The sequence below is a fragment of the Eptatretus burgeri genome, chromosome 3, assembly GCF_056783735.1.
Source record: "Eptatretus burgeri isolate ZD-2024b chromosome 3, Ebu_testis_v1, whole genome shotgun sequence".
NCBI classification, from domain to species: domain Eukaryota; kingdom Metazoa; phylum Chordata; class Myxini; order Myxiniformes; family Myxinidae; genus Eptatretus; species Eptatretus burgeri.
The window spans coordinates 122,160,079-122,177,574 of NC_140963.1; the positions used below are offsets into that span (position 1 = coordinate 122,160,079).

The window sequence follows — 17,496 nt, forward strand, 5'->3', positions numbered from 1 at the left end:
CTAATAAAAGGGTGTGTGTGTGTGTGTGTGTGTGTGTGTGTGTGTGTGTGTGTGTGTGTGTGTGTGTGTGTGTGTGTGTGTGTGTGTGTGTGTGTGTGTCTTCTCCATAACTCCAAAACTATAAAACCTAGCAGCCTGAAACTTTGCATCTCGACTAAGAAAACTCCATGGAAGTGCAAGAGTGAAAATTGGGTGTTTGGGTTAATTAAAACACCCCTTTTTGAAGATAATTAACAGCCTTATTTAATTCTTTCTTCATCAGGAGATCCTTGGCCACAAGGGAGAGGTACGTTTACAACACACACGGACGTGGTAGATATGGCTTGATTTGGATCTGTATGGACTCTCCATGGGTGTGTGGACATGCCATGCCTGTTGAGGGTGCCATGGTGGTAAAGTTTTTTTTTTTCCCCCGTATTTTATGGAGGTTCTATCAGGTTTTCCTTTGTCCTCGCACCTGTTTCTAAAGCATTTGGTGATCGGATTTGCTTTACAAAGGTTATATGTTTCCCTTTGTGAGTTTCATAACAAAATTTATTTGATAACACCCGATTTCCAAGCCGTTGCAGTATGAGCGTGTTTTATAAATTACCGAGGAAAATTTTTTTTCAAACCATCACACGCAACTGTTTATAAAGATGAATGTTTGTGATCATTTCCTTGAAATGTCGATAGAAATGTTACTTTTTTCAGTGAAAGCTACTCAAGAATTCTGGGTTGTATACAGTCTATACTGCAGTCGGTAATCAAACTGACTCCAACCTGCCGATTCCCCAAAAAATTGCCGATACCAGCCGTGTGTGTGTGTGTGTGTGTGTGTGTGTGTGTGTGTGTGTGTGTGTGTGTGTGTGTGTGTGTGTGTGTGTGTGTGTGTGTGTGTGTGTGTGTGTGTGTGTGTGATTGCCGTGTTTGTTGATTTTTGTATGGAGCCTTGGCATTCATGTTATTGTTATATGTTGAGTTAATGATGTGTATGGAGAGTGAGGCAAGAATTGTTCAGTGTTTCTCAGGCAAAAAGAGTTAGTTGAACAAGTAAAAAAGATACAATATCATAGCTTCCATTGTTTTAGTTATTTTGCTGTTTGAAGTTAAAGGGCTAGCTCATATTGACATCTCACTAAAAAGGCCGCCAGTGGACCAGTCAGCCATCTTTGATCAGATTGCAAAATAAAGTGAGAGGCACTGAACGCCATTATGCATTTTGCTTGTGCCAAGTTGGAACAAAGTTGGTAAATGCATGTCCGGAAATGGTTAAGGACATGTTCGATACCAGGTTGTTGTTTTTTACAACTAAAATGTCTGCCAGTCAGCCATCTTGGATCTGATGTCGAAAAAAAATTATGTGCATATGTGCACCATCATGTGTTGTCTTTGTGACAAGTACGATTAAAATCAGTCAAAACATGTCCAAGATATGGTTGGAGATACACGCATGCACAGACACAAAAATCAAGACCAAATCCTGAAGCCCCCATTTTGGACTTAGTCCAACGGGGGCTTATGATGTAATGAGGGTGTGTAAGTGTGATTCACATCTATCTGAGGTGAGGAGACTGTTGTTGTGAGGGTTTTGCTGTCATATGGTTTTGGGTGAGCTAATGTTCCATAAGATGCCTACACTATGCATTGTATTACTGGCGTGAGTTGGTCAGTTTTGTCAGGTCAGGTTCGATCTGTGACCTGCTACAGGTACTATGTAAACCTGTACTAACCTGTTCCATGGTCGGGTTGTCGGCGACTAAACCGTCTCCCCCACCAGATTTTCTGGTGAGGGGGGGTGTTTGGATATGGACACCCAGCAGGATTAAAAACAAAACCTGTCAAAGGGCGGAAGAGCTCCTTGTGAGCCAACGGCCATCCATATCTAGTGCCCACCTGTGTCTGCAGACGTCCTCCTGCAGTTGGGTTACTTCTTATTAGGAGGTTGGTGGCAGGATTTGCACTACGGCCACCGTAAAACCCTTCATTCCGCAAAACGCAAAAACGCAAAAAAATCTGAAAACCCACTCCGTGGGAGTACCTCCTGTGCAGCTTCCCTTCGCAGGGCAGCTCACCGGATGACGGGATTGGGGCAAAGCCTTCGGGACCCCCAATCTTTGATAGGAGGGAAACCACGGGGTAACATCCCTGGGTCAGATTGCGGGAGAGTGTGTCGGAGTGGTGCTGATGTGTCGTCCACCAGACGGCGGTCTCCTTGGGTTAACCTGAGGCGGTCCCTTCGGGTGGGTGCCTGGAATGTCCTATCCCTAAGAGAGGATGATCACCTGTCTCTGTTATCTGAACTCAAGCGTTTGGACATCAGGATTGCAGCTCTGTCTGAGGTTCGGAGACCGGATTGCGGCGAGATAATGGTGGGTGGTTACACCTACTATTGGTCTGGTCGCTTTGATGGTTACCATACCCAAGGAGTTGCTGTAGCTGTGTCCAATAAGCTGACCCCAATGATAATTGAGGTAACACCGGTCAACGAGCGTATTATGAGATTAAGGATTCGTCACTCCTTAGGTGTCATTTCCCTGGTCTCTGTTTATACTCCGACTGAGGCGAGTGATCTCACCGTGAAGGATGCATTCTACGCTACACTCGAGTCTGTGGTTGATCAGTGCCCCAGACGAGATACACTTCTAGTCTTGGGGGATTTCAATGCATCGACTGGAACTGATAGGGATGGTTATGAGGTGTGTGTTGGTCCCCATGGGTCAGGAACTATGAACCAGAATAGCACTAAGTTCCTTGACTTTGCAAGAAGTCATGGACTTAGGGTGGCTGGTTCATGGTTTCAGCGCCCACAAGCTCATCGCTGGACTTGGTATTCCAACGCTGGCGGTGTGGCAAAGGAGATTGACCATGTCCTCATTGACGGTCGTTGGAGGATGATCCAGAACTGCAGGGTCTACCGGAGTGCTCAGTTCCTCAATACTGACCACAGGCTTGTTGTAGCAACTCTAAAGCTGCACCTTAAATCCTGGAGAATGGTACCATCCCAGCCTAGGCTGGATGTTGCCAAGCTCAGGGATGAGAGAGTAGCTGAGGAGTTTGCGAACGGGCTGAGTGGACACTTGGGGGGTCTGGGTGCTTTGGGGGGTCCTGAAGAGTTGTGGAGCGCCTTCAAGACCACCGTCCTTGATGTTGCCGGTGGATGTCTTGGAACTCACTGCAGGGCAAAGAAGAATTTTGTCTCAAGGGACACTGGATACCATTGACCAGAGTCGCAGGGCCAGGCTGAATGGCAGAGCTAAGCTGTTCAGAGAGCTGAGGCGTAAAACTGTACGTGCACTGAGGGTGGACAAGGAGGCCTATGTGCGAGGAATCTGTGAGGGGGTAGAGCATCACCTGTGGACAGGTGATTCTCGTCCCGCTTACAGGGGAATTCGCGCATTACGTTCATCCAAGCCCATCCCTCGGAGCACTGCAGTTCGAGCAGAGAGTGGTAGGCTCTTGACAGAGGTGTCTGAAGTGAAGGCCCGCTGGGCCGGTTACTTTGAGCGGTTGTACCAGGCTGATCCCCCAGCTGTCGAGTGGACGTCAAGGGTGTTACAATCCCTGTTGCTGACCCACGAATCAACTGTGGTCCACCTTCGCTTGTGGAAACACGGGCTGCGGTGAACCAGTTGAAACGGGGCAAAGCTCCAGGGATTTGTGGCATCCATGCCGAACTTCTCAAGGCTGGTGGAAATGCTGCACTCGTGTCATTGCATGCAGTTTTGTGCTCTGCCTGGAACACAGGCATCATCCCAACTGACTGGAAGAGGGGCCTTGTTGTCCCTTTCTGGAAAGGGAAGGGTGATCGCCAAGACTGCAACAACTACCGAGGGGTGACGCTGCTCTCAGTGCCGGGCAAGGTCTTTGCTCGGATAATTCTTGATAGGGTTCGCCACCATCTGCTTGAGCACCAGCGTCCAGAGCAGTCAGGCTTTACACCAAAGAGGTCAACGATTGACCGTATCCTTGCCCTTCGTGTCCTCACCGAACGCACACGAGAGTTTCGGCAGGGGCTGCTTGCAGCCTATGTTGATCTCTGTAAAGCGTTCGATTCAGTGAATCGGGATGTCCTCTGGAGGATTCTTGGTCTTCGTGGGGTGCCACCAAAACTGATCGATCTGATGTCTGAACTCTACTCTGGTTCTGAGAGTGCTGTGAAGTGTGGTGGTACCACCTCTGACTTATTTCCAGTTGTTACTGGAGTTCGTCAGGGATGTGTACTTGCCCCCACACTTTTCAGCACTGTCGGAGAGATCAAGTTGCGGTGCATCGTTTGGGAATGTCAAGATCTCGGACCTTGGTTTTTGCAGACGATGCAGTCATCTTTGCGGAGACTTTAGACATCCTTTTGGGGGCCCTCGAAGTGCTGAATGAGGAGTCGGACCCGTTGGGATTACGGGTTTCTTGGGTCAAAACTAAGATCCAGGCTTTCGGTGACATCTTGGATGCTGCTGTCCTGTCTGTGTCTGTTTGTGGTGAGGATGTTGAGGTCGTGGAGAGATTAACTTACCTTGGCAGTGATATTCATGCCTCTGCTGGCTGCGAGTCAGAGGTCAATAGACATCTGGGTCGGGCCTGGGGACTCATGGATTCACTGGATCATGGGGTGTGGCGCTGCCGGTACCTGTGTGGGAGGACAAAAGTCCGAGTCTTCAGGTCCTTGGTACTTCCAGTCTTGCTCTATGGGTGCGAGACTTGGACTCTGACCAAGGACCTGAGACGGAGACTTAATTCCTTTGGTACCAGGTGTCTTCGGAGAATCCTTGGCTATCGCTGGTCGGATTTTGTGTCCAACGAGCGGTTGCTGAGAGAGACTCGGATGAGATTTGTTACCTCCATAGTCCGTGAGCGTCAGTTGCGGCTGTATGGACATGTGGCTCGTTTTCCTGATGCTGATCCTGCTCACCAGATTCTCTCAGCGAGGGAGTCTCATGAGTGGAGGAGGCCAGTGGGCCGACCACGTTCCTCATGGTTGCAGCAGGTTGACCATCATCTCAAGGAGATGGGGATGGGCCTGGCATCTGCCTGGGGATGGCCAGACGGAGGCCCCTGGAGTACCAGCGGAAAGTGGACGCAGCGACGCGCTGTTCTGGCACATGCTCCCATTCCTGACCTGACCTGAGTTGGGAGGCTGTTGAGTTTTGTAACATTGCGTAGCTTTTGTGAGGTCATCTGCAGAGGAGCTGATTGTTGTCTTGTGATGGTGTGGGTAGATTTTGAAGAAGCCGATTAAAGATTGTAGGGGAGAGTATGCAGCCTTGAGGTGTGTGTATGTGTATGTGTATATATATATATATATATATATATATATATATATATATATATATATATATATATATACATATACATTATATTGTTACGGCTGTGGAAATTCGTATGACACCATGAAGGGCCCGTAGGTGAGATATCTCGAGGTACATGTGTAGTTAGCCCCAAATCCGTTGTCTAGGTTGAATTTATGTGATTCATTCTGGCTGCGACGCTTTGAGTTAGGCGTTTTTCTGTTCTATCTTTATTTTGAACCAACCACGTCTCAACCGCCATCACACAACAACCACCAACCACAACGCTGCTTCACAACAACCACAACCACACCTGCCTCTCAACAACCACGCCATCCTCACCACTCTGCCAGCAACCGTCAACACCTCTACGAACACAAAAGGGGAACAACAACAACTCCCACCCCGATTTCCCTGGTAAACAAGAATGACGGTTGGAACTCAACTCCCACCCCGATTTCTCTTGTAAACAAGAATGACGGTTGTAACTCGACTCCCACCCCGATTTCTCTGGTGGAATGTTCCCCCCGCGTGCTGCGAAGGGAGGGGCGGGGTGCTGGGGAAATAAAAGGGCGCACGGAGGCGCCGCTGAGGAAGAGGTCAGGTCAGGGCGGTCGGTGAAAGTGTCAATGTCAGTCGGCGGTTCATGGTCTTCTGCTCGTCTGGGTCTTGGAGAAGCGGTCCATAGAGCGACCCGCTCGTTGGAGCTTGCAGTCGGTGGAGAGTCCATACGTCGCAGAGGGGACGCGGACTGGAGGGGCCGCTCTGCCAGCTGTGTCGCGCGGACCTGCGCGTTCGTACAAGGAGCGCCGGAGAGAGCTCGCCCACCATCGCACCGCGAGGGTGCAGGTAACCTGCAACGGTCTCGTGGGACTCGTTCGGTCTGCCAAGTCCCATGCCATAAGGCCCACGGGCCCTGTCTGCCCCCTTGTCTATGAGGGTGGCTTCTTTCCTTTGGTTTTGAGTAAATGTGTGTTGGTGCCATCTGTAAAGTAGAACTATAAGTGTTACCATGTGTACGCGTATGCGGTTTAACTCTTGCTTTCGCTTTATATGTGCATTTTGATTATTGTGGCTGTATATACGTGCTTTCCGTGTGCCGCGGAATAAATGTGCATTGTGTTGAACTGTTTTCCCGTTTCACTTCGTCTCCTTCCTTTTAATTGACCCTCCATCCTGCTTCACGTAAACGGTTCGTAGTGGGCTTAATACACCCGATAATTAATTGGAACCGTCGAGGCCGACTTGAACACCGCTCGGTTATCACTGTAGCACGGAACAGACCGCTTAAGCGGTTCGTGTCCGGAGTCGGCCTGTGGCGTGGTAAGATCGCCTGGTCGACCATCCACGCAGGTACTTAGGTAGATCGAATTTGGCGAGCAACCCTATCCTGCGCGGGTGGGCAATTGGCACGGTCGTGGTGGGTTTAAACACCCACCCGTGACGAGTTCCCGGTGTTGGTCCGAGAGGGTCACGACTGAATTGTCCATCCGGTGGGCGATGTGCCGCGATTCGAGTCACGTGGCCGTCCGCATGCCGGCGGGCGCGAATTCGCAACACTGGTGTCAGGTCGTGGGACACGAACCCATCCCCCTCCTCGCAACACTGGTGTCCGGGAGTGGGATTCGAATCCTTCCCGCCTCCAAGCTAAATTCACGGGGAATCGGCTCAGCGGTGAGAGGAGCGACCCCCGATTCCCTCCAAATTACGAGCAGGCCAAATTAACCCATTTCGAGAAATAAGATGGAGTCTCAAGGCGAGCGGGAGCCGGGGGTAGATATGGATTTAGAATGTGTGGAATCCATGGTCCAGGATGAGATCCCCATGCAGGAAATGCTGGTTGTGCAAGACAAAACTCCCCCAACCGAGCCCAGAGCCCGAAATGGGCGCGGCAGCGGCAGAAGCCACGGTGTGTGACACCTCCCCTCCCCCTCTCCGCCAAGGCCCCCCGATCCTTGCCGAATCAGCTCAGCCAAGTGCACGCGACATGGCGCAGTTATTTGCAATGCTGGCAGAAATGAATAACGGATTAAATGAAAAAATGGATGGAAATACGCAACAAATGAACGAAATAAAGAACGGAATGTAAGAAGAAATGGAAAAAATGCGGGGTGAGATGCAGAACATGGGCCAAAGCCTGCAGGCAGGCATGAAGGCAATAGCAGTGGAGCTCAAAATGGCGACGCCACGTGTGGGAGCAAACGAGCTGGGAGGGAGTGCAACGGCTGTCAGGCCCATGGTGAAGGCGGGAACAAACAAATTAATATGGGGGACGTGTTGGACACTTGAAAAGGTGAAGGAGAGAGCAACAGTGATGGTGACCGAGAGGGAAAAACTAATTAGGGTGACGGAGGCATGCACGAGGGAGATAAGACACGAGGTGAAAGGAATTGGGAGGGAGAGAAAAGAACAATTAAGACGGAAAGCAAGGATGAGATACGCGGAGATCGTGAAAGAGCAAGGAGTGAAACAGAGGGAAGGACGGGAGCGACTTAAGGAGAAAGCAAGGTTGACCTACGTAAAGATAATGGAAAGACGCCAGAAAGAAGCAGACACTAATAGAGACGAAGACGGAAATAACAGAGACACGGGAGATAGAGGGTGAATTGGACGGGGTTAGTGACGAACACACAGAGTAAGTGGAGGACGATGAGGGTGAGCTCGCGGAGCATGTAGGGACCCGGTGCGAGCAGCTGGATAGCCTCCTCCAGGAACGAGGGGAAGGAGTATGCCCCCTTGAGGCGACTCACGACCAGGCGAGTTCGGTCGTGTCGAGCGAGTTCGAGGGGAGGAGTGCTGCGAACGGGTGCACGGAGAGCTTGGGGGGTATAGAGGCCCCGGAAACCCTTGGGGTAGCACAAATCCCCAGTGTGGTTGTCCCGGTGTGTGTGGTGCAAGGTGTGAGTGTGCCCCCATGTGTGGAAGGGACCCCGCATATGAGTGGTGTGGTGGCAAGTGTGTCGAAGGGCGTGCTTCCCAGCACACCGTGTGTGGATGAGGCACTGCGTGTGAGTGCCCCCGCGTGTGTGAGTGTGATGGGTGTGTTGAAGAGAATGGAGACATGTCGAGTGAGTGAGCGGCCGAGTGTGAGGGAGACAGCGTGTGTAAGGTCGCTGTATGTGAGGGAGATGACGGTGGGCATGCGTGAGCATGCAGCCGCGTCTCCCGGTGTGAATGTGAGTTTGATGGAGTGGAGTGTGAGCGTCGTGACACGCAGGTGTGTGTGTGGAGTGAATGGCGACGACAACGACAATTGAGAGAAAAAGGCCGGGTAGCGGCCGTAGTTGCTTCGGGCAACCGCGCCGGGTTCACCCAGCGGCGAGCGCGAGGTCTGTGCTGTGCAACGCACGAGACCGCCACGTGCGCGCCTGCGGGAGTGAAGCCCGGTCCGGAAACGCCAGCGGTGAATGTTGCCGATCCCGCAGACGGACAAAAGGTAGGCAGGTAGACGGATTTGGACCGGACGGGTTCTCCACGCGGACGGGTGTGTTAAGCTCCAATGGGCAGAGCACATGTGTTCGCGTGGGGAATCCCTCGAGAAGTGGGGCCTGTATTTTTTTTTTTATGCGCCGGGTGACGTCATGGCTGCATGTGGGGTTGGAATCCGGCAGGAGGGTGAAGCCCTGCCGGATGGTACCGTCCAAGAGGGACGAGGGATGCGAACAGCTGCCATGACGTCACGCCAAAGGTGCGCGGCTGTGAATTTCCGCGCTGGTGCGCAGGTTGCGAGTTACCGCACTGGTGCTGCGCGAGGAAAAAAAAAAGCAAGCCTCGCTTTCGGGTGAACAGGATTCCCGGGCATGGGGTGGAAGACCCCCCTGCCCGGGCACAGGATGGGACTAGTTAGGGGGAAGGGTTTGTGTTAGTTAGACCAGCTTCATGGGGCAGGGGTAAGTCCTCATGGAGTCCATGGAATGGATTAGTTAGAGTGATGTTAGTGAGATTTAGGTTGGGAAATTATTATTTTGAGGACAGTGCCAGACTGTGGATGTGTCGAGGGGACGTAGTTTAGCTACGCAGTGTTAAAAGGAACGTGATATATTTTAAGGGACGACGTGGGAGCACGAGTTAGTTAGGGGATGTAGTTAGCAGGATGGCAGAGTTCAGCGGTGTGTGTGTTGAAGAGTTGGTGAGTTGTGTTGAGACATGATGAGTGAGTGAGGCCAGTGAGCCTGGGTGTATGGAGCGATTGTGGAATGCATGGTGCGATGAGTGATTGGGGGGAGGAGTGACTCCCGCCCAAGGGACCCCAGGGTCAGTGTAATGTGAGTTAGCTGGGTTAGTTAAATTGACAAAATGGAAGTCGTTTTGTTGTTGGTGGGAAAGTAGGCTCGAAACCCGTTTGGAGGGGTGCAGGAGCCCTGTTGACGGGCTGGGAGCGTGGCTGCGAAAGGTGAGTATCGCTGAGTGGGTACCCCGGGCATCAGGCTAGTAGGCCAAGGGCCCATGGGGGGCCTGGATAGCGTAGTGGGCACAGGTGCGCCCGCATGGTGCGGGGGCCCGGGGTGCCATGAGCCACGTGGGCAGTTTTGTGGGCACGGGTGACCCTCGGAAAGGGGCCCGGGAAGCCAGCCTGCCACGTGTGCGTTTCAGGGGAGGTGCCATGGGGGGCACTCCCTGGTGTTTAGGGAGCTGGTAGGCTTGGAGGCAGTGTAGTGCCCGGGGGTGCCATCATCTGAGAATCGGCAGAGGGTAGTGCCTGCCAAGGGGAGCCACGTGTCCCAGCCATGAAACCGTGTGAGGGCACGGGAAGAAAATTGGGGAGCGAGGCCCAAAATTGTAAGGACACCAACACAGGCGACGGGAATCTGGGTTGATTGAACCAATAGTTTAAGCAAGAGGCGCTTGTTGAAAGCCCCGGGGTAGTTTAAAGGTTAATGGTTAGGGTAGATTAGGAATTGTACCCCTCCGCACCATCCATCCCTTCGCTCTCGTTGTGGGCTGCTGGACCCACTTTGGATTAAAGATCGCTGAACTCTGGGGAGGCCATCCTGAGGCTTCGTTGGGCCTCAACACAGGACGCTAGCTCTCCCTTATTCCCCTCCGGGAAGGGAACGTAGGGGTTGGGAGTAGGCTAGTTGACGAGATCGGTTGGCCGAACAAAGACAGTAAAGGGGGTTAGGGGACGATTTATAGTGGGGAAGAGTAAAAAAAAAATAAAAACAACAAAAAAAATAAGTTGGGGCTAAATTGGGTTTTACAAATTAAGGGAGTGGGTATGGACAGTGACAGTGACAGTGACAGGCAAAGGCGATAGGTGGGAGGGAGACAGGTAGGTAGGTCCGAGCCCGCCTTCTGAGTGGCCAGCACCACCGCACTCCGTCCACCAACCTGCACTGCACGGCGAGAGGCCGGCCAACTTCGTCTGCGGCTGTGCTTCAAGGCCTGTGCCGGTCGGATCATCCGCCGGCTGTCTTCGCCTGCAGCGGCCTTTTTCTGCAGGCTGTGTTTGCCTGCTGCATTTGCCATGCCATGCCTACTGCCCTCGTCATTTTGCCCCATTCAATTTTGCTTTGTCCGCCCCTTGTTCATTGCCATGTGCGCCAGGATCATCAAGCAACAGTTTGCAAGCTGCAAGAACTGTCCTGTCGGCAGCTGCAACACGGACCTGTAGTGGCGGCCCGTGCGCCAGTTCACCATTGACTGTTGACTTCTTCTTTTTCCTGCAGAATCCATTGATCCTGGGCCATGGTTTAGTGTAAAATTTGTAAGTTAAGGTTAAGATGTACTGTAAATATGAGTGCGCCCCCGGCATGTATGCCTTAGCGCCGGCAATTTTATTTAAGTCGTCCGTATGAGTGGGTTTGTTTAGTTAGTGACTCAGCCCTCAGGTTATTTATTTTGGGGACACGAATACCATGAATATCGCACTCAGGGATCCGAAGGTAAAACGTACTAGGGGATAACAACACATGATGGCACATGAGAATTTGACGACTCGGGACGAGTCTGTAAAAAAGGGGAGGGGGTAGTGTTACGGCTGTGGAAATTCGCATTACACCATGAAGAGCCCGTAGGTGAGATATCTCTAAGTACATGTGTAGTTAGCCCCAAATCCGTTGTCTCGAGGGAATTTATGTGATTCATTCGGGCTGCGACGCTTTTAGTTAGGCGTTTTTCTGTTCTATCTTTATTTTGAACCAACCACATCTCAACCGCCATCACACAACAACCACCAACCACAACACCGCTGCACAACAACCATAACCACACCTGCCTCTCAACAACCATGCCATCCTCACCACTCTGCCAGCAACCGTCAACATCTCCACGAACACAAAAGGGGAACAACAACAACAACTCCCACCCCAATTTCTCTGGTAAACAAGAATGACGGTTGGAACTCAACTCCCACCCCAATTTCTCTGGTAAACAAGAATGACGGTTGGAACTCAACTCCCACCCCGATTTCTCTGGTAAACAAGAATGACGGTTGGAATTCAACTCCCACCCTGATTTCTCTGGTGGAATGTCCCCACCCCCCCCCTCGCGTACCGCGAAGGGAGGGGCGGGTTGCCGGGGAAATAAAAGGGCGCACTGAGGCGCCGCTGAGGAAGAGATCAGGTCAGGGCGGTCGGTGAGAGTGTCAGTGTCAGTCGGCGGTTCATGGTCTTCTGCTCATCTGGGTCTTGGAGAAGCGGTCCATAGAGCGACCCGCTTGTTGGAGCTTGCAGTCGGTGGAGAGTCCGGACGTCACGGAGGGGACGCTGACTGGAGGCGCCGCTCTGCCAGCTGTGTCGCGCGGACCTGCGCGTTCGTACAAGGAGCGCCGGAGAGAGCTCGCCCACCATCGCACCGCGAGGGTGCAGGTAACCTGCAACGGTGTCGTGGGACTCGTTCGGTCTGCCAAGTCCCACGCCATAAAGGCCCACGGGCCCCGTCTGCCCCCTTGTCTATGAGGGTGGCTTCTTTCCTTTGCTTTTGAGTAAATGTGTGTTGGTGCCGTCTGTAAAGTAGAACTATAAGTGTTGCCGTGTGTACGCGTATTCGGTTTAACTCTTGCTTTCGCTTTATATGTTCGTTTTGATTATTGTGGCTGTATATACGTGCTTTCCGTGTGCCGCGGAATAAATGTGCATTGCATTGAACTGTTTTCCCGTTTCGCTTCCTCTCCTTCCTTTTAATTGACCCTCCATCCTGCTTCACGTAAAGGGTTCGTAGTGGGCTTAATACGCCCGATAATTAATCGGAACCGTCGAGGCCGACGATAACACTGCTCGGTTATCACTGTAGCACGGAACGGACCGCTTAAGCGGTTCGTGCCCGGAGTCGGCCTGTGGCGTGGTACGATCGCCCGGTCGACCATCCGCGCAGGTACTTAGGTAGATCGAATTTGGCGAGCAACCCTATCCTGCACGGGTCGGCAATTGGTACGGTCGTGGTGGGGTTAAACCCCCACCCATGACTAGCTCCGGGCGTTGGTCCGAGAGGGTCACGACTGAATTGTCCGTCCGGTGGGCGACATGCCGCGATTTGAGTCACGTGGCCGTCCGCACGCCGGCGGGCGCAAATTCGCAACAACATATACATTATATATATATATATATATATATATATATATATATATATATATATATATATATATATATATATACACATTATATATACATTATATATACATTATATCATCTTCTTATTCTTCTTTTGGCTGCTCCCGTTAGGGGTCACCACAGCGGATCATCCATCTCCATTTAGCTCTACCCTCCACATCTTCCATTGACACTCCACCCGCCCGCATGTCCGCCCTCACCGCATCCATGAACCTCTTCGTTGGCCTTCTTCTTCTCCTCCTACCTGGCGGCTCCATCCTCAGCATCCTTCTCCCGATATACTCCGCTTCCCTCCTGTGCACATGTCCAAACCATCTCAATCTCGCCTCTCTCACTTTGTCTCCAAACCATCCTACCTGCGCTGTCCCTATAATATACTCATTCCTTTTCCTGTCCATCCTCGTCACTCCCAACGAGAATCACAGCATCTTTAACTCTGCCACCTCCAGCTCTGCTTCCTGTCTTTTTGTCAGCACCACCACCTCCAAACCACACAACATAGCTGGTCTCACTACCGCCTTATATTGCCAATACCATTTTTTTTCCATACATTATATATATGGATAATATATATATATATATATATATATATATATATATATATATATATATGGATACTGTATATATGTATATATATATATATATATATATGGATACTATATATATATATATGGATACTATATATATATATATATATATATATATATATATATATATATATATATATATATATATATATATATATATATATATATATATATATATATATATATATATATATATATACTATATATATATATATATATATATATATATACTGTATATATATATAGATACTATATATATATATATATATATATATATATATATATATATATATATATATATATATATATATATATATATATATATATATATATATATATATATATATATATATATATATATATATATATACTATATATATATATAGATACTATATATATATATATATATATATATATATATATATATATATATATATATAGATACTATATATATATGGATACTATATATATATATATATATATATATATATATATATATATATGGATACTATATATATATATATATATATATATATATATAGATACTATATATATATAGATACTATATATATATATATATATATATATATATATATATATATATATATATATATATATATATATATATATATATATATATATATATATATATGGATACTATATATATATATATATATATGGATACTATATATATATATATATATGGATACTATATATATATATATATGGATACTATATATATATATATATGGATACTATATATATATATATATATATGGATACTATATATATATATATATATATATATATATATATATATATATATATATATATATATATGGATACTATATATATATATATATATATATATATATGGATACTATATATATGGATACTATATATATGGATACTATATATATGGATACTATATATATGGATACTATATATATATATATATATATATATATATATATATATATATATATATATATATATATATATATATATGGATACTATATATATATATATATATATATATATATATATATATATATATATATATATATATATATATATATGGATATATATATATATGGATATATATATATATATATATGGATATATGGATACTATATATATATATATATATATATATATATATATGGATACTATATATATATATATATATATATATGGATACTATATATATATATGGATACTATATATATATATATATATATATATATATATATATATATATATATTCTTCTTCTTCCTCTTTCGGCTTGCTCCCGCTAGGGGTCGCCACAGCGGACCAACTGTCTCCATTTTGCTCTATCCTCCACATCTTCCATTGACACTCCAACCACCCGCATGTCCGCCCTCACCGCATCCATGAACCTCTTCTTTGGCCTTCCTCTTCTCCTCCTGCCTGGCGGCTCCATCTTCAACATCCTTCTCCCGATATACTCCGTTTCCCTCCTGTGCACATGTCCAAACCATCGCAATCTCGCCTCTCTCACTTTGTCTCCAAACCGTCCTACCTGCGCTGTCCCTCTAATACACTCATTTCTTATCCTATCCATCCTCGTCACTCCCAACGAGAATCGCAGCATCTTTAACTCTGCCACCTCCAGCTCTGCTTCCTGTCTTTTTGTTAGCGCCACCGCCTCCAAACCATACAACATAGCTGGTCTCACTACCGTCTTGTATACTTTCCCCTTCACTCTTGCAGCTACCCTTCTGTCACAAATCACTCCTGCAACTCTTCTCCACCCACTCCATCCTGCCTGCACTCTCTTTTTCACTTCTCTCCCACACTCTCCGTTACTTTGGACAGTTGATCCCAAGTATTTAAACCAATCCACCTTCCCCACCTCAACTCCTTGCAACCGCACCATACCACCACCCTCCCTCTCATTTACGCACATGTACTCCGTCTTTCTCCTACTGACTAACATTCCCCTTCTCTCCAGTGCGTACCTCCACCTCTCAAGGCTCGATTCAGCCTGCTCCCTACTCTCCCTACAGATCATGATGTCATCCGCGAACATCATGGTCCATGGAGACTCCAGTCTGATCTCGTCCGTCAACCTGTCCATCACCATTGCAAACAGGAAAGGGCTCAGAGTCGATCCTTGGTGCAATCCCACTTTAACCTTAAACCGGTCCGTCATTCCTACCGCACACCTCACCGCTGTCACACTGTCCTCATACATATCCTGCACGATCCTCACATACTTCTCCAACACTCCCGACTTCCTCATACAATACCACAACTCCTCTCTTGGCACCCTATCATAAGCTTTCTCTAAATCCACAAACACACAATGTAACTCTTTCTGGCCTTCCCTATACTTCTCCATCAACATCCTCAAAGCAAACATCGCATCAGTGGTGCTCTTTCCTGGCATAAACCCATATTGCTGCTCACAGATCGTCACCTCTCCTCTCAACCGAGCTTCCACTACTCTTTCCCACAACTTCATGGTGTGGCTTAACAACTTTATCCCTCTGTAATTTCCACAGCTCTGCACATCACCCTTATTCTTGAAAATCGGAATCAGTACACTTAATCTCCACTCCTCCGGCATCCTCTCACTTTCCAAGACTTTATTAAACAATCTGGTTAACAACCCCACTGCCATCTCTCCTAAGCACTTCCATGCCTCCACTGGTATTCCATCTGGGCCAACCGCCTTTCCACTTTTCATCTTCTTCATAGCAGTCCTCACTTCATCCTTACTGATCCACCCCACTTCCAGATTCACTATCTCCACCTCTTCCAACCTTCTCTCTCTCTCATTTTCTTCATTCATCAGCTCCTCAAAGTACTCCATCCACCTTCTCAACACACTCTCCTCGCTCGTCAGCACATTCCCATATTTGCGTCCTTTATCACCCGAACCTGCAGCACATCCTTCCCAGCTCGGTCCCTCTGTCTTGCCAATCGGTACAAATCCTTTTCCCCTTCTTTTGTATCCAACTTCTCATACAGCTCGTCATATGCCTTTTCCTTGGCCTTAGCCACCTCTCTTTTTGCTTTTCGACGCCACTCCTTGTACTCCTGCCGACTTTCTTCATCTCTCTGACTATCCCACTTCTTTTTAGCCAACCCCTTCTTCCTTATACTTTCCTGTACTTCCTCATTCCACCACCAAGTCTCCTTATCTTCCTTCCTCTGTCCAGATGTCACACCAAGTACCTTCCTAGCTATCTCCCTCACAACTTCTGCTGTCGTTGCCCAATCATCCCACCCATCTTTACCACCATCCAACGCCTGTCTCACCTCCTCCCTAAATTTCACGCAACAGTCTTCCTCCTTCAGCTTCCACCATCTGGTCCTTGGTTCAGCCCTCACTCTCTTCCTCAACCTCACCTCTAAAGTCATCCTACAGACCACCAATCGATGCTGTCGAGCTACACTCTCCCCTGCCACAACCTTACAGTCACTAATCTCTTTCAGGTTGCATCTCCTACTTAAGATGTAATCCACCTGTGTGCACTTTCCTCCACTCTTGTATGTCACCCTGTGTTCCTCCTTCTTCTTGAAATACGTGTTTACCACTGCCATTTCCATTCTTTTTGCAAACTCTACCACCATTTGCCCTTCCACATTTCTCTTGTTGAGACCGTACCTCCCCATCACCTCCTCATCCTCTTTATTCCCTTCCCCAACATGTCCATTGAAATCTGCTCCAATCACCACTCTTTCATCCTTGGATACACTCTCCACCACTTCATCTAACTCACTCCAGAAATCTTCTTTATATTCCATCTCACACCCCATATGTGGGGCATATGCACTGATGACATTCATCATCACCCCTTCAATTTCCAACTTCACACTCATCACTCGGTCAGACACCCTCCTCACCTCCAATACCCTCTTGACATGATCTTCCTTCAGGATTATCCCGACACCATTTCTCCTCCCATCCACACCATGGTAGAACAGTTTGAAACCACCTCCAATGCTCCTCGCCTTACTCCCCATCCACTTGGTCTCTTGTACACACAGTATGTCCACCTTTCTTCTCTCCATCATATCAGCCAACTCTCGCCCTTTGCCAGTCATCGTCCCAACATTCAGAG

General features: G+C 47.9%; 1 protein-coding gene across 8 annotated transcripts in view; it reads left to right on the plus strand.

Annotated features, from left to right (window-relative positions):
- LOC147030881 (uncharacterized) overlaps positions 1 to 17,496 on the plus strand; it is a 37,463-nt gene that overhangs the window by 14,064 nt on the left and 5,903 nt on the right. For 4 of the 8 annotated variants that reach the window (XR_015056555.1, XR_015056558.1, XM_085875420.1 and 1 more), the window contains exon 3: positions 263 to 286. The exons of the other annotated variants lie outside the window; for them this stretch is intronic. Coding sequence is in view for 2 of the 4 variants with exons in the window: in XM_085875420.1 (XP_085731546.1) it covers positions 263 to 286 (24 nt within the window). In the remaining 2 variants the exon portion in view is untranslated. The remainder of the gene's footprint in view (positions 1 to 262; positions 287 to 17,496) is intronic. 8 annotated transcript variants of the gene reach the window in all.